Here is a 22,123-nt window from a genome sequence, read left to right on the forward strand (position 1 = left end):
TGATGAAAAAACTTCTTATTTTTCCGTCTGACCTTAAAAAATAAAATCTTAAAAAAAAAGTATCAACCGATACTTTATGCACAAGTAAACTCCAATCTAATCACAATTTGCATCGGAAATTGTTGATTATTTGATTTGTATCCATATTTCATACACAATGAGCTTCAGTGATATAAAATACAAATTAATTTTTCTTGGGTAAAAATCAATTAATAAGTTCGTACAAGTAGGATGGACAAAAATGATGGAAGAGAAACTTATCCACAGCAAGGCTCACCGAAGGAATGGAGCTTGTGCAAATGAAGTGGTAAAAAGAGTTCAAAACACATGCCTTTGAAGTCAAAATCAATGTTTGATCTGACGACGACAAAATAAAATAGAATCATAAGAGACAAGAGCGGAGATGAAATTCAAATAACAAGGAGAAGAGATGGGTATAATGGGGATTTTAAATTTACTTGGCTTGTAGTTAATAAAATGGATAAATAAGAAAGAATTTTAAGAGTTAAAGGGTAAATATGATAAATTAAAGTGTTGAGGGAGAAATAGGAAAATCAATTGCAGTTTAAGGGCATATAAGAAATTAAGCAATATAATATTAAAAAAATTCTTAAAGTATCATTGCGATTTAATATCTAATTTTCTCCACAAGTAAGATAGGTTATTAAATGACTTAGATAAGAAATAATATGTAAATAAACAAAATTGGAAACGATATGATTAAATGATTCAAATAAGGATTTTCTCTACATATATATTCAGATTGAAAATATATGATTGTTTTCATTAGTACAACATCTATTATTCATCTATTCACAGAGATACAACAGTCATAAATAAAATCCAAAAAGATATGATAGTTTTCATTTTCATTGTCGAAACAATGGAGGAAAAGGAGAAATGAAATGGAGAAAATAGAGAAATAATGAAATAATTTAATTGTAGGAATTGGAGATAGTTGTAAAGAGATATAAGGAAACGGATCGCTAGAAATTCATTCAATTTTAATTGTGACAAACAATGTAGCAGTTCTTGTGGCGAGTTTATTTTTAACTAAATTTAGACTTCTACACATAAAATAGATGTATTTAATCAAAAAAAGATAGATTATGTGATTGGAGGGCTAATATTCAATTTTAAAGTTCATCTTTCAATCTCAGCCGTTGGCGGATCAGGACAACTACGTGGATAATATAAGAATTGAGATAAGTCTATTAGAATAAATATATGTAAATTAGTACTTGTATCCGGTACATTGAAAGTTTAATTAAGAGACTAATTTTATTGTTTAGTTCTTTCTTTATTATATTTTTGCGCCACGTCCCTCCCTCCCTCCATCTCATTTTTTATATAAATAATTAAGATATCTCTTATGTCTCGAAGAATTTTAAGTACATTCTTACTTGAGCCATGATTTTATAGGTTTTAAATAAGTACAGACAAAATCATGATGAAAATATATAGTTATTTCTTCAATTAGAATTTTATAGAGAGCTCGATTTGAATCTCTTCACACTCACTTTGTAATTGAAGAATTATGGGTTAATTGGTAATAGAAATAATGAAGACATGACCAATCAATTATTAATTAATCTAAAAATTGTTAAATAATATTTAAAAAAATAGAAAGAAATGATGACTAATAATAACGATGATGCAATTTACATATAACAAGTACATGTTTAAATAAATTTAGGCTTTTATACGTTAAAAAAAACATAATAAAAATGTATAGAATTAAAAGATAGCAGACTATTTGATTGAAAGGCTGATAGTCAATCTGAAATTTTATTTTTTATTATAAACATTGACGGATTTATTTATTTAAGTTCATAATATAAGAGATGGAGATATAAAATTTTGGTGGTGGAATGTTTAAATAGTAAAAATATGATGGATATACAGCGAAGTTTGCCATTAAATAAGCATTAAGCAAGCATGAAATAGCACGCAGCCCATCTTGTATTATTGTTGCCTCCCCTCCCCTCCCCAATCCCAATTAACAAAACCTACTTGGAAGACTTCCCGCTGCACCCCCAAATCATAAATCAATCCCAATTCTCATCAAATTAACCCTTTCAATAATCAATCAATCAATCCCAATTCGCATCTTCCAAGGCTATCACTCAATAATCGGATCCTCAGCTGCCGATTGATTGATTCATTCATTTCAAGTAACAATGAACTATTGCTTGCTGTGGTAGAGACTTCTAATTTCAACTAAGCCAAGGTACTTCACAAACTAACTTTTGGGAAAGCTCCTAATTATAGCTCCATTTGGTTTGAATTATTTGTTTCCAATACAAAACACTCAATTCAATTTCCATTTCTTCACTCATAGATTTAGGAAAAGTTGGGCTTCTACTCTCAATCATCACCCATTGTTCTTTAATTTCAACGGGGTTTGAATGCAAGAAGTGATCTTTAGTTACACACACTTCAACTACAATAAGAGGATTGACTATTTCACTACATATATAGCATTTCTTTGCACAAGTTTACAATATTGCCTTTTCTAATTATAGAAAATTTATTTATTTTGATCCCACTTCTAACTGTAAGTTAAGTTAAGTTAAGTTAAGTACCCACCTAATTAAGCTGATGCTGCTTTATCCCATGATGACTCCAACCCAAAGCCACATTTTCTCTTCTTATCTCTCAGATTTAAAATAAAAAAAAACCTCGCTAAAAGCCATAGCAATCTGACGCGTTCGATTCAAATTGTGTGGATGAGATCGCATGTCATAGTTACGGTGCCATATATTTAATTCAACTTTACTTGTCCAAACCACCATTGAGCAGGAAAAGACATGGCGATGATGGTGGATCCGCCAAATGGCATGGGGAACCATGGAAAACACTATTTTACAATGTGGCAGACACTGTTTGAGATTGACACTAAGTATGTTCCGATTAAACCGATCGGCCGAGGGGCCTATGGCATCGTCTGCTCATCAATCAACCGAGAAACAAATGAGAAAGTGGCTATAAAGAAGATCAACAGTGTCTTTGATAACCGTGTTGATGCTCTCAGGACGTTGCGCGAGCTCAAGCTTCTTAGGTAAACTATTTGGACTTTTTTTTTTATTATTTGTACAGTTTGCATAGGTAAGGATATATTGTGATGAACTAAAATTTCAATTTATCAGTGGAGGAAATTCTTTCGAAGTACTGAAGGACAGCTTTTTTTGCTATTTGGCAAATTATCTTCTTTGTTGTTGCAAAGTACAATTTTTTTTGTTAACTTTGGTTTGTTTCTTCAGTCAATTTCAGAATGCTGTGGTTTTAATCTCAAAGATTTCTTCTGTAAAAAATAAAAATCCACGTTTTCTCTGTCTTTTGCTAATTTGCTAAAATAACTCCAGATCTATGGTACTTTCCTGAGGGATGTAAAAATACCCGGCTCTTTAAATTTTTGTCATTTGACAAGAACTGAGGAGTTTAGACAATGAAAATAATGGATATAGAGGGCTGGAATTGGAAAATGTGTAGTGTGATTATAATTACTTTTTTTTTGGTCTAGAGTGCAATCAAAACAGATTAAATTTATATGGGATGTTATGTAATCAAGTGAAAGGACTCAATACTTTTAGCACTGAGTTAGTGCTCATGGTAGTTTGGTGATCCTGTCTGCAAATAAATTACATTGGCATTTTCTGAAATTGGGTTAATACTAGGTGGTTTCTGTAATTAAGAAAAAATAAAATAGAAAACCAATATGAAATATTAATCATGAGCTAAAATCAAATTGATTTTTGATGATCAGACATCTGAGGCATGAGAATGTAATTGCGCTCAAGGACATTATGATGCCTCCTTACAGGAGGAGCTTTAAGGATGTTTATCTGGTGTATGAACTGATGGATACTGATATGCACCAGATCATTAAATCGCCGCAGCCACTTTCTGATGACCATTGCCAGTATTTCCTTTTCCAGGTAAAGATTTGTTTAATCAATGTTGAATTGGATTGACAATTGTATCTATTAAGGATTTTAGTAAAGCATTTGATGTTATTGGCTGGTGGTATAATTTATGAAAATTTTTGCAATATATTTCGTTTTGCAAATGAATATAACCATATTAAAGAATTTACTTTGACCACACCAAAATTGGTTGGTTGAAAACTGGAATTACAAAATTTAGAAATCTCCATTATGTCTATATGGTATCCACTACTAAGGTGGCAGAATAGTGCAGCATTGAAGTGAGCTCTGACGAGATAAAATAGAAAAAAATATATTTCAACTTATCATGAGAAGATATTTTTTTAGCCTAAACCAATCTCTCTGAATCTCAGTTACTGCGAGGTCTGAAGTACCTCCACTCGGCGAATATTCTTCATCGAGATCTCAAACCTGGCAACCTCCTTGTGAATGCAAACTGTGATTTGAAAATCTGTGATTTTGGTCTTGCAAGGACTAACTCCACAAAAACTGGCCAATTTATGACAGAGTATGTTGTCACTCGCTGGTAGGTTCTTTTTCCTTTATTTGAGTGTTTGATTTGTTTTTAATGCCGTCTTGATTTGCTTTAGTTTGTTCATGTGAGGTGTTTTAAATTTAACGTAAATGTAGGTTTCCGAATGAATGAATATTCTTGTTTTAAATGAAAATACAAGTTAGCATGGATTCACAGAAGGGTTGAAAACATGAAACATTATATTCGAGCCAAACAAAATTACGCCATATTAAAAGCTGGGTTAACTATGTAACTACTTGGCATTGAGAAGAAGTGACATATTTTTTTCTAGATTTACATTGAAGTAAGTGAATAATGAGTCAAATTTTATAATAACAGGTATCGTGCCCCAGAGCTCCTTTTGTGTTGTGATGAGTACGGCACGTCTATTGATGTTTGGTCGGTGGGGTGCATATTTGCTGAGCTACTTGGTCGCAAACCTATCTTTCCTGGTACGGAATGCCTTAACCAACTTAAACTGATAATTAACGTGCTGGGCACGGTGTCTGAGTCAGACATGGGGTTTATTGATAACCCCAAGGCACGCAAGTACATTAAATCCCTACCATACACACCTGGCATGCCGCTACGCAGTCTCTACTCAAAAGCAAATCCTCTTGCAATTGATTTGCTGCAGAGAATGCTAGTTTTTGACCCGTCGAAGAGGATAACTGTGGATGATGCTCTAGTGCATCCATATATGTCCCCATTGTATGACCCTGCCATGAATCCTCCTGCTGAGGTGCCCATCGATTTGGAGATTGATGATGAGATGCCAGTGGATTTAATTCGGGAGAAGATGTGGCAGGAGATGCTGTACTATCATCCTGAAGCATCTGTCATCAACCCATGAGTTATTTTAAATTATGTACTATTTATTTATTTTGTACAAGTAAGTACATTGACCAGGTAGGTGGTCACATTTCTTTTCACCCTTTTTGTATAAAGCTTATTAAATTTTCACGTAGAACGGGACACCTTTGCTGTTGGGACTCAACATGCTGTAAATATGTGTGGTGACTGGTGAGAATTCAATCAGACGTAAATTTATCTAATGTATGATTATGTAAGAGTTAACTATCATATATTCTTATTATTATTATTATTATTTTTTATTTTTATTTTTAGCATCAACGTTTATTATCCTCTGATTTGAAAGTTGTAGGTTTTAGGTTTTAGGTACAACACATACTGGTAGGTCTGGTCGGCGACTTTCAATTTCAATTTCAATTGGATTTTTCGTGGTGTTTTGGTACATGGAGTGATTTTTTTGGTAATTGGGATTATCGGTGCATTTGATATTTTGGAGATTTGTTAATTGGGTGCATTTGATATGAAATTTGTAACTACAAATTCTGTGATGTTTTATTCTTTGGAGATGATATATATATATAGAATAGAAGGTACATTTTTTTAGTGACATGGATAGAATTGATATTAATTAAGGTACGTGGACGATGAGGCGCGCCTGATTTACATCAGCTCCAATCTACTAAAATGAACACGTGTCATGTTATTCAGCTAGCTAGCTTAAGACCAACTTAATTATAATTCTTTTAATGAATAATGATAAATATATAGACATTTCACTTGTAAATGAGGTCCAAATTTTCATATTTTTACAATTACAGCAAGAATATATAATTATATATATATAGTTATTTCACTTATAATTAATTAAACCATGCTACCTCCATACTCTATATTGAGATCCGTATCATCAGATACGGATACGGATACGGATACGTGTTTGACATGATCATATCTTAATTAACCTGCATCCATACAATTAATATAGCTTATTAATTAATGGGGTCCAAAAGTTTTGCTCTGTGCAGCTACTGCCCTATATATATATATGTGGGATCCCCGTACATATATTGTGTTGTCTCTAACAACACCTGAACGGGTGAATACGGTGATTTAAACAACTTTAGACCGTTTTTTGTGATGGCAGGTAAAATAAACAAACAACCGCAATCAATCAACAATGTAAAGTAAATAGATAGAGTAAGAGAGATTGACACGCGGAATCTTAACGGAGTTCGACTTAAAATACCTACGTCTCCGGGACAACGCAACCTCGTCGGTGCGCCTTTCCTATTATCCAATAAAGAAAATGGTACAACTTGTGACACATGAGCCCAACACAAAGGTCGAAAGTCACAGCGGAACGTTGATCATAGAAGCTCGAGTTGGAGAGTCCTATGCAGATGATTGTCACACAACTATGTGTTCTATGTGAGTGGAAACGCTCGAGCCGATGAGCCCTTGATGCCTTACAAGCAGGAAGTCACTCGGCTATAGAAATGGAGCACTAAGTAGATCTCCATACTATCGAACAACGAACCAACACTCTAACTAAATTTAGGAGTAGATTAATTAAGTAAATTTGAGATTATCAAATAAGTATTGAAGTTTTAGCTCTCTCAAAAAGGAAGATCTCAAGAACACAAAGAGGGAGCTCCATATCTAGGTATTTGAACTAATTCGTTTAGTACAGTAAACTTTCGTTCGAATGGATAGTTCAAATGTATTGCAGTTTAGGGTTTTCGCATTTTTTAAATTTATACTAATCGTTCAGTACGTTTATGTCCATACTGAACGGATAGTATATTTTATTCCAATTCTGTGTAAACTTTAGTAGCGTACAATACATACAATATCCGTTCAGAATGGAGTGAAACTGGGAGTCCCTAAATGCTACAGGACTATTCCGTTTCGAATGATTGTCAAACGGAATAAATCTTTCGTACGACAATGCTTCATTATATGAAATGTTCCGTACTGCAATGCTTCATTACACGAAATGTTCCGTACTGCAATGCTTCATTATCCGTTCGGTACCATTCAGTACACTATGTACTGAAAGGCTTGCTTCCGTACCGAACAGATAATATCTGAAATCAACAATCTCAAATATACTTTATTTTTCTATTTGATATTACAATTTATGATCTTAATTTTCATAAAGTCTTATTGATTACTTTGGTTGTTCAAACTTTAATCTTGCAATTATAATGTTTTTGAACCTGCAAACTCACTCATACAATGAAATCGTTAAATACAATCATTGTATGTTTTGCAAATTAGTCAAACAAAATAATTAGAAGCAACACATTATAGAAATAAATAAATTAATTAATTAAGATGACTTATTGAATTTGTAACATGAGCGAGGTTATTTTTCTTTAATCTATCATTGAACAAAAAAGTTATCTAAAACCAACGTTGGTTTTAGTTTATGAATGGATATTAATTTGGTGTCAATTTTATGAATTTGTAGATTGTTATGGGCACAATGAAATTAACCTCCCTTTGTCTCTCTTTGTATTACATTACAGCTGGTAGGAACCCTTTTCCACTCTCTTACATGCGGACCCCAAGTGGCCAAGTCCCACTCCCAACCGACAACCGTGTTTGGTCTCTCTCTATTAATTTCTGTGAGTTGCAAAACCCTGAACGCTGAACCCCAAATTATATAAGGAGATTTCTCGTTGGGGAGCCGCGGCTTCATATCGCCTCTCTGCTCCTGCTCCTGCTCCTGCTCCTGCTCCTATCTCTCCTATCTCTCGACTCGACGACTCTGCCCAAACCCTAAACAAGCAAGCAAACAAACAAGGGTATATTCCTCTCTCTCAATTCAACCAAATTACATCTAATTCCCCGCATCTTCAAAATTAAGTAATCAATTCCATTTCTAAATTCAAATTCTAGCTTTCAAAATCCTCACTTTAAGTTTCCATTACTATTCATTTTTAACTGATTTAAATAAGAAATGGGTATATTACTAAAATATATAATTTATCAAAACTAATTTTAAAGTTTTGATTGGGAAGGGAAATTATCTAAATCAATAAGTTATCATCGCCATATATCTAAAGTTCTTTCTATCTTTCTCTGTAGCACTCCAAGAAGGCTGATGGCGAGGCCAGGTCTTGTCCCGCTTTTTGTTGATACCTCTCTCCACACTCATCTGGCCATAGCTGTCTCTCCCAATGACACCGTTGCCTCTGTTAAAAGTGCCCACTTCTTCTTCTCACAATCTCTCTACTCATTACAAACAAACAATTTCACTCTCTGAATCTCTAACAAGAAAGTTGTGTTGTGTTGTGTTGTGTTGTGTTGTTTTCATCAGGAAAGTTTGCAAGTGAGCATGGATTATGCTTCCCTGAAGTTGGAAGAATCGATATAGAGGCTCTTATTGTGGGTCATATTTCTGTTATTTTATTTTACCTTTTAAGCTCTGCTGTAGATTTCTTTTGGTTTAATTTATATACATATGGCCTGGCCTTGCCTTGCAGACACGCTGGCAAGGAAAAGAGTACCGCTTGTCGGAAACCATGTCCATCCCTGTTGTCCTTCAGATGGAGGGGGGCTGTTTTCTCAAAGCTTTGGTGGCAACTCAACTGCAGCCTCATACTGAAATAACTACTTTGAAGAAGAAGCGCAAGAGAAATATTGCATCTTTTGAAGATACTACTACTATTACTACTACCCTAAGACCAACAGAATCGAGTAGAGGAGGAGGAGAAGAGTTTCAAGGTAGACACATTCAAGAGGAATTAGATGGTCATAAATTGATTTAATCGCTCTTATAGACTTATCTTAACTTTCCTTGACAAATCAAATTAAGTGTACAACTTAATACTTGTTCATATATGCTCATTTAAATTTTGTAATCAGATCATAATCTCTAAGGTGAATTGAATACATTTCCTTTCCTACTATAGATTACATGCCACCTTTAAAACATAAAACTGAGAATAGAAATTCAGCTAAATCGATTTAGTGACAGGTCATGGTGAAAATCGACCATCAAATGATAGCTATTGTGATGCCAAGAAGGGAGAATCTAGAAAAGCAGAGAGGAATGATGCTAGTATAGCAGTTTGTGAAGCTGAATATATTAAAGAAGCACCTCTCTGCTTGGAGAAAGCGAAAGACATATTTCGAAAGAAGTCCAGGCATGATTCTGAGTCCCCAGAAATTCCAGGTAAAAAATTGTTATGAACTACAATTGCTCTAAAAATCACAGGTTTTTTTTTTTGAACCGGATACAACCAAAAGCCTAAAACAGCATTTTGAATTGCCTGTCTGTGGTTGTTATGCAAATTCTAAGCACTGACCGGTAATGAAATTTTACATCAAAAGTTAGGTATTGGTTTTTACCAATTTGACTTTTGCCCAGATCCCATTTAAAGCCTAATTAAGCTTTAGACACAATACCTTTTGATTTCTGCAATCCTAGTACAATTAATACACCCAAATTCAACCAAATTGATGAGTAAAACCAAATTGCTGATCAAGGAAGGGATGAAGATGAGTAATGAGATGCGATTAAAGATGCTAATTAACCAAAGTGTGTGTGTGTGTGTGTGTGTGTGGTGTAGAAGGACCAGCAAAGAAGAAAGCTAAAAATGATGATGCAAACAAGAAAGTAGTTAGAAAAGATGGCGACATAATTAAGAAGGATGGATCTTTGTTAGAGGTGACTCAAACAATTGATACAGTAGTTTTGACAGAGAAGAAAAAAAAGCAAAGGGATAGGACAAAGACAAAGGGCCCCTGTTCTGACCTTCCATCCGAGGTTAAGCATAAACCTCAAGTAGAAGACAGAAATCAAGTGCATCCTGACATTGATACTGATAACTAACCAGTTGTTTGCTTTGCTGGCCCAACTGAAGTTGTAAATACTTCTTTAAAAAAGAAGAGGTGCAAGAGAAATGCATCTTCTGAAGATCCTACTACTCTAAGACTAACACCAACACAATCGAGGAAAGGAGGAGAAGAAGAGTTCCAAGGTACGTACACTCCATTCAAGAGGAATTAGATTAGATGGTAAACAAATTATTTAGTCATTCTTATAAAGTTAAGAACCTTAATTTCCTTATGTACAACTTAATACTTGTTCATATATATGTGCTCATTTAAATTTTGTTACCAGATCAAAATCTCTCAAGTGAATTGAATACCTTTTCTGTCCTACTATAGGTATTACATAACTTTAAAATAGAAGACTGAGAATTGGAATTCTGCTAAATCAATTTAGTGACAGGCCATGGTGAAAATAAACAATTAAATGATAGCTATTGTGATGCCAAGAAGGGAAAATCTAGAAAAGCAGAAACTAATGAAGCTGAATATATTAAAGAAGCACCTCTCTTCTTGGCGAAAGATAAGGACATATCTGGAAACAACTCCAGGCATGATTCTGAGTCCCCAGAAATTATTAAGCATAAACCTCAAGTAGAAGAAGATAGAAATCAAGTTTCACTTCCACACAAGGAGAAAACAGAGAAACCAGGTAGGTGATTACAAGGTCTTTCTTACCATACCAATCATCCCATTATATCTATATGGCTAACTGTGAGCAAACAGATGATACTTGTGTCTTGAATTAACATTTATATACCTTTTTACAAACAGGTGAAAAAGATACATGGAGTGGCAGTCATGAGGGAGGGAACACCAAAAAGAAAAGGGAAGGTGATAAAAAAGATATTATGTCATCATGCCATGAGTATAATCCAAAGGAAGCTGCCATTACTGAGATGGCCGCAGAGGTACAACTAGAAGCTGCTTCATCTACCTATAGTAATAATGTCGTTCTGTGCAAAGAATTGCTGCCACCATGCAAGAAAAATCTTCTAGTTCTTGATATTAATGGGATATTAGTTGATATTACTTCAGATTATAACTATCAACAATATCCAGATTTCAAGCTCAGCGGGAAATTAGGTAACTAAACAATTGTTACTCTTTAATTCTTATACTACATATTAATGTATTTACTTGGTGTTAATTTTCTTTTCTTCTATGTTTGTCAGGTTTCAAGAGGCCCTTCTGTGTTGATTTTCTCAAGTTTTGTTTCGCAAACTTTGAAGTTGGAGTTTGGTCATCAAGAAAGCAGTAAGTTCGATCTTTGAATTATATAAATATGATATAGAAGCAGGTATGCGTTTTCTTGAAGCACCAGATCTATTGTGTTTCGGCTAGTCTCGATTTTCAACATAAGTTTGATCTTCCTACTGATATGTATATTTTTTATTATTATTCTGATTCTGCAGGTATAATCTAGTGGAAGCTGTCCACCATCTTTTTGGAGAAATGAAAAACAAGCTATTATTTTGTTGGGTACGCAACATTTATATATGGTCTTCAGTTATATACGTTTTACATTCTCTTCCTTATATCACGTTTATTTGCCTTGATTACTCACAGGACCAATCAAAATGCACAGATACAAAGTTCGAAACCGTGGAAAAAAAGCCCTTGTTTTTTAAAGAATTAAACAAACTCTGGGAAAAGGTTGAAGCTAATTTGCCATGGGAAAAGGGGCGATTTACACCATCTAATACTCTTCTTGTCGATGATTCTCCTTGCAAGGCCTTGCGTAACCCTGTATGTTGCTTAACCTACAGCCCTTTATTTATTTATTTTATTTTTGGCATTTTTTTTTACTTGCAGCAGCAGCTGAGAATCCCAAGAGCTTCATTTGATTTGCAATTTATCTCAACATCTTACTGAGTTATAAGTTTATATAACCATTAGCATTAGCATGTGTTGGTTATTTACAAGATGTGAAAGTCAAGGATTAGTAAAGCAAAAATGATCACGCTTGTGCATATATGTTCATGATTTCCAAACCTAGTATGAAGGATCAATTTGTCAATGTTTAGTAGTCTCTAATTATTACTTGTTAAATTTCTATTGCAGCCTTACACAGCGATTTTTCCATATCCATACACATTCTACAACAAAGAGGACAATTCCTTGGGTTAGTTTGTTACTTGTTTCATTTGCAAAATAATAAATGTTAATACATGCATGATCTTACTGGTTAATTCTTATAATTGATAATTTGTTATGAGCAGGTAGAGGAGGAGAAATGAGGATGTATTTAGAAAAAGTAGCTGCGGTTGAGAACATTCCAGAATTTGTGAAGGAAAACCCATTTGGGCAATCCGCTATTACACCACATCAGCACCCACAGTGGAATTATTACTACGGCATTCTTGAGGCTTTGAAAAGACTCGCTCCCGCTTTCTAACTGATACATGTTTTAACAGTTTTTGGTTGTGATTGGTTGATTGATTACAACTTAATAGGGGTTCTTTAAGTTAAGTGTTTGTAAGGTCATTTGGGAATTGCAGTGGAATTATGGTTGGAAATGTGATAATCACAAGTGTAATGTTAACAGATGTATTTGATGTAAACAGTCAGATTGAATAGGAAGCCCATATTTGTGGCTTCCATACACAAAAATGCAGAGATGACAAATTAAAAGTCTCTCAAATTGCTTTCATGCGAAGTAATTACACCTTTTTCTACTGGAATTAAGTTTTTTGAGAATACAGTGCTAGCTTGCTCTAAACACCAAGATAACATTTTTTTTTTTACCAAGCAGCAAGTAATAGGTAGTATTGAAGAGATCTAAATCTAATCGAATTGATAATTCACAGCCAATGTTTGTACTTTTTTAATAATGTATGAAGAAAATTGCTCCACGCCCAATACAAAAGCCACCCAAACCTATGTCACCACTGAGGCTTTCTTATATCATAGATATATATATGCTAACTTTTCCCTATCTAGGAGAACGCAGAATGATACAAAGCTACAAACCTTGACTTTTCTTTCGCGGTTAATATATAGTTAGTCACACAAGTCGCACGTCTTTCTTTCTACTGTGATTGAAACATTTCCAGTTATGTTCCGTTTATGTATGAGTTTATGGGAAAGTAGACAAAGAAAGCACATAAACGATCAAAAAAGAACAAAAGATATAAAACATTGTTAGTCACTAGAGATTTTCAAAATTCCTCAATTGATTTCCTTGAAGCTTACTTTATTTTCAACATGCAAATTAGTTTTGTTCATTCATTTGAATATAACAAAGTAAAAAACCTTAATTTGTCAATTTGGGGGATGAAGGGGGTGGGAGCAAAGACTCAAAAAGAACCAAAAACAAAATATGGTAAATTAAAATCAACACATTTATACCATAGCAAAATAGCAACAAAACTTTTGGCTGCAAGTCTGATGAAAATTCCGAAAACTATCAATACCTCAAACAAAAACACTAGATTAAACATTACTTTGTTCCACAGAAAAAGGAATTACAAAATCTAAACAGGGACGCTTCAGCGCTTGCCACCGCCACCACCAAGCTTGGGACCTTTGGTGGGCTTTGGGGCAGCACCTTTGGCAGCACCTTTTGAGGACTTGGCCAAGATTTCTTGCTTCTTTGCCTTCTTCTCATCCTTCGTCTTCTTGATACGCTCCTTGATCTCACTATAATGGATACAGACAGAAATTCAAATCTTTAAACGTCTTGCAAAAGAAGCTTAATGAAAAAATTCACATATCCCCTTCTATATTATACCCAGCTTTTAATCAAATCCCAAAATGGTACAACAATTTGAAGTACACCCTAATTTAAACAGAAATGACAAGTTCTGACATACCGAAGAGCAGCCTCTCTGGCAGCATCCCTGACCTCAGGCTTCTCAGCCCTCTTCTTCTGGATGACCTCAAGAGTAGCCCCCACAATAGACCTTTAGTAGGGCTTCTTGGCAGCTCTGCGCCTCTTCTTCACTCCCTCAGCTTGGATATCCTGCAATTGCCAATTTTTAACCATTCATTTCTAGAAAGCAGCATTTAATTTAATTTACAATGGATACATCAAAATAAAGCAATAGCATTAGCATATTGATTTATAATTTAAACAGACAAACTTGCAGAGCATTTATTACTTGATGAATTAATTATATAAGAAAATTGACAAAATAGCAGCTACACCCAATGTTACACAACATTAGCTCTTAACCCTGGTAAACCAATGCAACTATTGCAGTGCTGTAACACCATACAGCAAAAGGCAATACAAAAGACCGTCGACGAGTTTACTCGTTATACACAATTTTAACCAGCATGTCCATACAGCAACACAGTAACCAACAACACAATATGAGCCAATATGAATAATTTACAATAAATAATAAGAGTTTTACCTTCTTGTGCTGCTTACGGTACATAGCAGTCCACGCGAGCTTGGCTGGCTTGAGCCTGTTGTGGAAGTACCGCTTGCATTTTGAGTTGGCGAACAAGAATACCTATCACCAAGTAAACTTAATTTCAGTACCAAAAAAAAACAAAAAAAAAAAACTAGCATTTTACATCCTACTAAACACATTGAAAAAATTACCTGGGAGTCAGCACGAACAAAACGAATACCCTTTCCAGGATAGATCTTCTGTCCACTGAAACGGCAAAGCTCTGTCCTGTAAACAAGTAACAGATACATAGAAAATACATTAGAAAACAAAATCAAGCCTCTAATTATGATACAAATCCTAGCTCGGGATGAAAATGAAATCTACAAAAAAAAGAAGAAGAACAAGATCGAACAACTTACTTTAACACCATTTTATCAGCCTTACGTTGCCTTCACGTTTCTCCTGAAACTACAATGAATGAAAATAAATTTAAGCATGAGCGAACGGGATCTACGGATCATTGATAACAGACCAAACATCTCTACAGTAAGGTCGGAACGAGTGAAGAGGATGACATTTTTGATCGGAACGGAACGAGTGAAAAAACGAAGAAATCTAACCTTGCAAGGACGAGGAGGAGTTGCGGTTGCGTGCGGCGCCTCTAGGTTTTTGGAGCAAGCACTGCCTATACTATATAGTATTAGTATATATACGCCTCTGGGTTTTTGGAGTGCTTATTATGGGCCCATAATAACACAACGGGCCATAATTCTCTTTGTTAATGGGCCTTCTCCAAAAATAATAGACATTAATTAAGAACAGCTAGCTAGCGCTAGCTCATTATTATTGTCCAAATTAAACCTGCTTAGCATAGAAATTAACACTCAAACAGTAAATTAAGTAAATGAAGTTCATCTCATCTCATCTCATTTTATCATGTCATGCGTCATGCAAGATTGGCCATCTATTTTAAATTCAGCAGAAAATCTTATGCTCCATCAGTTTGGAGGCCGACCATCTTCAAAACAGACTTGTTAGAAGGGCTATAATCTGTATTTCAAATATTAGTTACAATTATAGTGTATTAGTTTGCTCAATATCTTGTATTTATTATCATCATTGTATAATTTAATAAGGCTTATCAAATAGTAATTTAAAATAATTTTAGTAATAAAGAAATAAGTGCAAAATATAATATAATATTAGACTAAATAAAATAGCAGGTAATGAAAATTCTATTTTATTTTGGATTGATAGATGGCCAAGAGATTGGTGTTTTAAATTTTATATATATATGTCTCATATTTTTGTTAAAATTCAATATTGTAAACACATTCACGTTTTATCATTTATAAGTGATATAAAAATTTTAATTGTAAATTGATGAATATTTTGGAGTTATGGAATTGTGCTTGGATTATACTCTTTATGTCTTTAAATTTATTACATTTAATACCCAAAGAGAGATTTATTGCAAGCGTATAACCGATCAATGTAGAACTTAGGGTGTCGAACGAGTATAGTAGATACTTAGCTTAAACTTTATCAATTAATTTCAGAAAAATAAGAGAAAGTAAAGTAAATGGGGGGTTTTGTTCTAACAATCCTAAGTTTGGGTTCAATATCCCTTGTTAATTTTATCTATTTGTTTGTTTAAATTCATGTTTGATTATGACAAGGTTTCTAACTTATGTCGTCCTTGAAATAAATATTGATGCCATTATCTTGGGTGGGTGGTTTAATGTTCCTCAAATTTTAGGAGTTTTATCTTGCCTAGCGGGATATTTAATACACATGCTCCAAAACAAACATCAATATTTATTCTAAGAAAGCTTAAAAAATGGTTTATAACTTGTGTTAGCCTTTGAAATAAATATTGATACAAATACTTTGGGTGGATGGATTAATGTTCCTCGAATTCTAGGACTGTCACTAACCTAGAAGGATATTTAATACACACGCTTGAAAGTATATATCAATATTTGTTCTAAGATGTCCTAATTAGGTTTTGACTTCAATTTAATACTTCACCAAACCCTAACCTTAATTTCTGAAAATCCGGTTTAGATATCAAATTGGTCCTAAGATAAACTAAATCCTAAGACATGTTTATGATTTCAATTAGTACTCTCCTTACCTTGACCAATGCTATAATTTAATAAACTAAAGCGGAAAGACATGATATAACATGATTTCAAGCTACTTCAATTCACTAAACCTAACTAGGTGAACTACAATTCAAGTACTAATGAAATTCATAAAGAATAGATCACAGAAATTAACATCAAATCAAACAATCATCATAAAAACTAAAATCAGAATAAAATAGAATTAAACATGTTCATGCATTGACCTAAATCCCTAGAGAGAAAACTAGCCAAAGACTATGTCCAATTTAGAGGCTAGAATGTGGGGTTAGTGGGTGCTATCTTTGCATTGTTTCCCAAACTGTCATGTCTAAATTTGGCTCTTAAAATGCGTTCTTGGTGCGCCAGAAATAGAAAAACTATCAAAATATGTAATTCTGACTGTTTGCGGGTCCAGTGCGTCCGCACTGGTGATAAATGCGGGTGGTCTGATCAGCACTGGCTCCAACTTTCCTTATTTAACTTTCTGAAAATTTTTGCGTATCTCACTGAGTGCATCCGCACTGTTTTGGTGGTTGATGCTGAAGCCCAAAAATTATTGCCTTATTTTGAGCTGTTCATAAACTGAACAAAGCTTAGACGCATTAAAACACTTTTTTTTTTTTGTTAAGAAAATATGCTCTCATCCATACTATTCGGAAATAACTTGTCCCATTAAATAAAAGCATGACTATTCGGAAACAACCTTGCAATTTGTTTTAATTTTTAATTACCGTTTCAATCACTCCAAATCTAAAAAAAAAAAAATATTCTTCAATTTGTATATTTTGACAAATGAAAGGCACAAATACTACAAAACCTCCAAAAATTATTCGGAGATTTATAATGATAAATAATGAGCATGCTATTTAAATTTAAATTTATAAAAGAAAGAAATGTCTATTTTTCTCTTCTGATTAGAAAAGGAAATAAAAGAAGAGAAGAGAAGAGAAAGATAAGATAAGATGTTTGGGTTGGGCCCAAATCGTATCAACAGATAGAGAATCTCTGTGGGTGTCGGTGAGTAGAGAGCGAAGGCGAAGGCGAAGGAGAGACGATCGATCATTGATCGGTGTCGGTGAGTAGTAGTATAGCAGTGAGTAGAGAGCAAAGGCGAAGGAGAAGGAGAGACGATCGATCATTGATCGGTGTCGGTGAGTAGTAGTATAGCAGTGAGTAGAGAGCGAAGGCGAAGGGGAAGGAGAAGGAGAGACGATCGATCATTGATCGGTGTCGGTGAGTAGAGAGCAAAGGCGAAGGAGAAGGAGAAGGAGAAGGAGAAGGAGAGACGATCGATCATTGATCGGTGTCGGTGAGTAGTAGTATAGCAGTGAGTAGAGAGCGAAGGCGAAGGGGAAGGAGAAGGAGAGACGATCGATCATTGATCGGTGTCGGTGAGTAGTAATATAGCAGTGAGTAGAGAGCGAAGGCGAAGGAGAAGGAGAGACGATCGATCATTGATCCATGTCTGCCTCGTTGTCCGTGCCCGACTCTCCGTCGCCGCCGACCTCCCCTGAGGCTGATTCAACTCATCACCAGCCCCCCCCTAATTCACCTTCCCTCTCGTCTTCGTCTCTGGCATGGTACTACATCATTCAAACCCTAGCCGACTGCAAAGCCGACCTTCCTCTCCTCAAAGGTTTTCTTTTCCTTTTACTCATTGTTTACTTCCTCAAGATAGATATCTAACTCTCTTCTCTTCTCTTTCAGAGTTGATCAATAGACTTCCCAATTTTTACACCCATGCTCCTCAATCGGTACTAGAGAGACTTGCGTTAAGATATTTGGAGGAATACACCAGCAGATGTATAGGTAGAGACAAAGGTATTGTAGATACCAAGGATGACACAGCCGGTGCTACTGCTATAGACATCTCTCAACCCACTCTCGACTCTCTTTCTCACACCTTCAAAAGGGTACATCAATTTAATATTACTCTTCAGTTCTTGTGTCCACTATCTGTCCCAACTGCACTCTTCAGTTCCAATTAAAACCTAAGTTCCTAAATTATGTATCTCAAGTTCAGCATTGCATTTGTATCATTCAAAATTGTAACTATTGCTTCATTCATTTCTTTCCTTTTTATTTTAGTTGAAAGAATCTGTTTTGGGACCTAATGCTAAACTGCATTCTACAAGGGAAAATGGTTCTTCTTCAAGTCATAGGCAAAAAGATAATGTTGTAGATGATGAACATGAGATGATTACCAGCCCTAGATCGGGTGGTACATTAGGGCCTATGCACAATGATGCCTCACAAAACTTATCTTCTCAGAATGCCCTTGATGCTGATAAGACAACCAGCGAACCTTTGCAAGAAAATAATCCCACAACAGTGGTACTATTTTTCTTTTCTTCTTTCTTTTACTTTTCAAGTTGAACACCTCAAAATTACCGAATAAGTGTCTTGGCGGACTTATTTCAGGATCACTTGAGCTTATTTGGTAGATTGATGTAAAAGAAACTTCATACATTTTGAAGAGGAGAGCTGCATATATATATTTTTTTATTTCTATTTATGCATTAATTATTGTGCCAGATAGGAAATGTATCTAATTTAGAAGCAGCGAGGAGTGAGCCTTTAAGTGATGACATGAACAAGTTTATTCTGAAGAGGAGAGATGCTGAGCCAAAGACATCAGTCGAAGAGGTACTTCACATGCTACTCGGATGTTATTTTTAAAGGGAAATTGTGCATTTTGTAGCACTTGTTTAATTTCAATATCAGTATGTCCTGTACCCCTGCTTGCTGAGTTTCTCCATTTTATGCAAAGGGTGCTTATTATCATCATCAACGGGTTAAGGTTAATTAGGGTATTTTAGAGAATTTATGAGAGAGGAGAGGTTCTGATCATATTTTCCAAAGGTGTTTAGGTGATTTGATCTTTTATGTCATCCGTTATCTCTGTTTTTTTTTTTTCGGGGGGGGGGGGGGGGGGGAGGATCTCTAGGAGCTTATATGAAGTGTTTTCTTCGTTATATAGATGATATAATCAATTATTTGCTACTTATTTCTGTAATTATACTTTTGTTCTATTATTACAGCCTAAAGAACCTATCCCAGAGACAAGCATTCCAATTGAACCCTCCAGAAATGAAAATGATAATAATTTGAGGTCCAATGCCGATTTTCGAGATGATGCGAGTGATTGCGAGAGGATATACTTGGTGGACAAAAATGGTAAGAGGAAGGAGAAACATGTCAAATCTAATGACAGAAATGTGTCAAAGGATAGGGATATACTTGGTGGGAGAGGTGAGGAGGCTAAGAAGCGTGAGGCTGACTCGGCATTTGCACGGCTAGATAAGTATATACATGTTAAGTCGGGTCCCGGAGCCACGTCTGGGAACCATGAAGCAGTGCCGATGAATGAAGAGATGGGGAATGAGAGAAGAAGAGAATATAGAATTAATGCAGATGCAAAAAATAGAAAAAAGCGCAGACCGACGCCTCGTTAGTAAGGCTCCTGTTTTGCTTTTATTTTTTCATCATATTAACGGTTGTAGTTTGTTGAATTAATGAAGAGAGTTGGACATATTTGTTGATACCTTTGATTACTTGTAATATCTATAAGCCAACCCTACAACTGGCCACATATCTTTGCAATTATTGGACCTAACCAAAGAAACTCATAATTTATGTAACTGAAATTGATATGTTTTGGTTGTTCCATCTCTCAGTTCCAATAAGGTTGCAGGTCCTCGTAGACGCAATATGCTTCCCTGGTCGGCTGAAGAGGAAAATGCTCTTAGAGTACGTATTTTTCTTAGATTAACCATTTTTCTTGTTTGTTTGATATTTATGTGCTTCAATTTTCACCCCAAATTTATGTAACAGGAAGGGATGAAAAAAATTGGGGTCACAGTTGATGGGAGAATTCCTTGGAGTTCAATTTTAGAATTGTATCCAAATGTATTTCATAAAACCAGAATTCCGATTGATCTCAAGGACAAATGGCGCAATATAATGAAGAAAGAAGAGAGGGTTGATAGCTGATTGACCTGACACGCGTGTTGTGAATATGTAGTTAATTTCTAACTTGGTTAATCATTGTTTTTTTTTTAATGAACTTGGTTAGTCATTGTTAGGGAGAGCTTATTTTGTTTGTGATGGCAATGACTGCATGAACAATTTTGTTTGTGCAGTGCATTTGGTTAAACAAAAGGACAAAGTTCTTTCCTAAGATAGTTTTGTTGTGTAAATTTCTGTGATACTTGATTTCACCCCTTTAGTCATAGTGCTTTGTTGTGTAAATTTCTGTGATACTTGATTTCACCCCTTTAGTCATAGTCATAGTGCTGGTTCAGCTTAATTTGTGCTCTTTTTTGCTTCTTAATTTGTACCTTTAGTCATAATGCCTTAAATTAAAACTAATGTTTCACCTTGATATCACTTGATATGCATGTTTAGATTAAACTAAATCTTGGAAATATTAATTATTTGTAAATCCGTAGAAAAATAGAGGCACAATGGAGGCCATTAGAACCCTTTTCCTTCAAAAATATGGAAAAATCTATAATAAAAAAACACAATTTATCTATGAAAATTCATACAAAAGAAATACAAATATATATATTTAAATAAGAAGATACTCTTTTAACAATTATACTTAGTTACAAAATCATATTCATAAACAGCAAATGGACAATCATCAGGTAATAAAATTATTGTAAACAACAAATCAACAATCATTAATAGATAATGTAGCTCTGGCACATTCGCCCCTTCTCTACAATTATCTTATTTTCCTTATCATCAATTCGAACAATCACATACCGGTACATCTTTTTTCGTTTCAAGTCTAAAAAGATATTCTTTGTTTTCTATGTAACTCTTATGTCATCATATCTAAATTCTTATTTTGGTATTTTTTTTTTAAATTACTAATAAATATGTTTTGTGTTAAAAATAATTTAAATCTAGTAACTAATATAATATATTTTGTGTAAAAATAGAATGTTTGAATTTTAAATAGAAGATCACTTGTGAATTTTTAAAATCAGATGACTTTACCTCATTTTTATTATATAGAAAAAGCCGTTCTCCATCTCAAAAAAGAAAAAGAAAAAGAAAATGTTGAGCAAATTATTATGTGTCTTCTCCAAACTTAAAGACCCGTTGCATTGATCAAAGGTTCATTTAATTTTCTTTCGTAAGGCAAGCACCAGCCTTTATTTATTGCATTTTTGGGATGCAACACGGTGCTATTGTTTTTAGTTTCAACAATCTAATCTAATATATGTGTATGTCTTCCTTTTATTTTCAAGACATTGATATGTTGGGTTGTCAATAAACACTCAATCTATAAACCCCTAATTAAGCAATAATTGTTTACAATGTACATGCCAACCAAACCCCATTAAAAAAAAATAAAGGACTAGGTTTTGTGTTTAAATTTGAAAAATTGTATCTATCTGTGATGAAATTATATATATGTATCTGTTCTTTAACTATTTAATTCATTATTATTATGTTAATTATTTTAAAATTAGTGTTGTATTATTTTAATTATTATATTATGTTATATTACATACC

The 22,123-nt window shown here is 34.3% G+C and overlaps 4 protein-coding genes across 5 annotated transcripts; 3 read left to right on the forward strand and 1 right to left on the reverse strand.

Moving 5' to 3' along the window:
- Positions 1-1,995: 1,995 nt before the first annotated feature.
- Positions 1,996-5,547, forward strand: LOC144572205 (mitogen-activated protein kinase 4). Its single transcript, XM_078321669.1, has 5 exons — positions 1,996-2,230; positions 2,803-3,061; positions 3,767-3,938; positions 4,301-4,473; positions 4,801-5,547. The coding sequence occupies exons 2-5, from the start codon at positions 2,811-2,813 to the stop codon at positions 5,312-5,314; spliced, it is 1,110 nt and encodes a 369-aa protein (XP_078177795.1). The 5' UTR covers positions 1,996-2,230; positions 2,803-2,810; the 3' UTR covers positions 5,315-5,547.
- Positions 5,548-7,927: 2,380 nt separating this feature from the next.
- On the forward strand, positions 7,928-12,522 carry LOC144572720 (uncharacterized). Its single transcript, XM_078322391.1, has 11 exons — positions 7,928-8,084; positions 8,368-8,483; positions 8,600-8,667; positions 8,766-9,006; positions 9,254-9,457; positions 10,891-11,202; positions 11,292-11,373; positions 11,532-11,598; positions 11,686-11,865; positions 12,181-12,241; positions 12,339-12,522. Exons 2-11 carry the CDS (start codon positions 8,384-8,386, stop codon positions 12,512-12,514), a joined length of 1,491 nt encoding a protein of 496 aa, XP_078178517.1. The 5' UTR covers positions 7,928-8,084; positions 8,368-8,383; the 3' UTR covers positions 12,515-12,522.
- A 919-nt stretch (positions 12,523-13,441) lies between these two features.
- On the reverse strand, positions 13,442-15,149 carry LOC144572208 (large ribosomal subunit protein eL24-like). Its single transcript, XM_078321672.1, is given in 6 exon segments — positions 13,442-13,758; positions 13,932-14,080; positions 14,478-14,579; positions 14,672-14,747; positions 14,882-14,930; positions 15,083-15,149. Coding segments are annotated over 5 exon segments (489 nt in total). The 5' UTR covers positions 14,893-14,930; positions 15,083-15,149; the 3' UTR covers positions 13,442-13,607.
- Positions 15,150-17,538: 2,389 nt separating this feature from the next.
- Positions 17,539-20,819, forward strand: LOC144572886 (uncharacterized). Of its 2 annotated transcripts, none has more exons than XM_078322570.1 (7): positions 17,539-18,227; positions 18,299-18,504; positions 18,680-18,922; positions 19,127-19,237; positions 19,633-20,045; positions 20,269-20,341; positions 20,426-20,819. In XM_078322570.1, exons 1-7 carry the CDS (start codon positions 18,053-18,055, stop codon positions 20,582-20,584), a joined length of 1,380 nt encoding a protein of 459 aa, XP_078178696.1. In that variant the 5' UTR covers positions 17,539-18,052; the 3' UTR covers positions 20,585-20,819. The 2 variants fall into 2 exon arrangements, with proteins under 2 accessions (XP_078178696.1, XP_078178695.1); XM_078322569.1 differs by having other exon boundaries at positions 17,540-18,227; positions 18,680-18,925.
- The last annotated feature ends 1,304 nt before the right edge of the window (positions 20,820-22,123 follow it).

This window comes from Carex rostrata, chromosome 20, assembly GCF_964058835.1.
Source record: "Carex rostrata chromosome 20, lpCarRost1.2, whole genome shotgun sequence".
In the NCBI taxonomy this organism is placed as follows: Eukaryota; Viridiplantae; Streptophyta; class Magnoliopsida; order Poales; family Cyperaceae; genus Carex; species Carex rostrata.

Bases quoted from the DNA above. Each gene is read 5' to 3' on its own strand.
- LOC144572205 (XM_078321669.1), top strand. From the start codon at position 2,811: ATGGCGATGATGGTGGATCCGCCAAATGGCATGGGGAACCATGGAAAA. The intron at 3,062-3,766 runs GTAAACTATTTG...TTTGATGATCAG, and splicing joins CGCGAGCTCAAGCTTCTTAG to ACATCTGAGGCATGAGAATG. The intron at 4,474-4,800 runs GTAGGTTCTTTT...TTATAATAACAG, and splicing joins GAGTATGTTGTCACTCGCTG to GTATCGTGCCCCAGAGCTCC.
- LOC144572720 (XM_078322391.1), top strand. From the start codon at position 8,384: ATGGCGAGGCCAGGTCTTGTCCCGCTTTTTGTTGATACCTCTCTCCAC. The intron at 11,203-11,291 runs GTAACTAAACAA...TATGTTTGTCAG, and splicing joins CAAGCTCAGCGGGAAATTAG to GTTTCAAGAGGCCCTTCTGT. The intron at 11,599-11,685 runs GTACGCAACATT...GATTACTCACAG, and splicing joins ACAAGCTATTATTTTGTTGG to GACCAATCAAAATGCACAGA.
- LOC144572886 (XM_078322569.1), top strand. From the start codon at position 18,053: ATGTCTGCCTCGTTGTCCGTGCCCGACTCTCCGTCGCCGCCGACCTCC. The intron at 18,505-18,679 runs GTACATCAATTT...TTTTTATTTTAG, and splicing joins TTTCTCACACCTTCAAAAGG to TTGAAAGAATCTGTTTTGGG. The intron at 20,342-20,425 runs GTACGTATTTTT...TTTATGTAACAG, and splicing joins AAGAGGAAAATGCTCTTAGA to GAAGGGATGAAAAAAATTGG.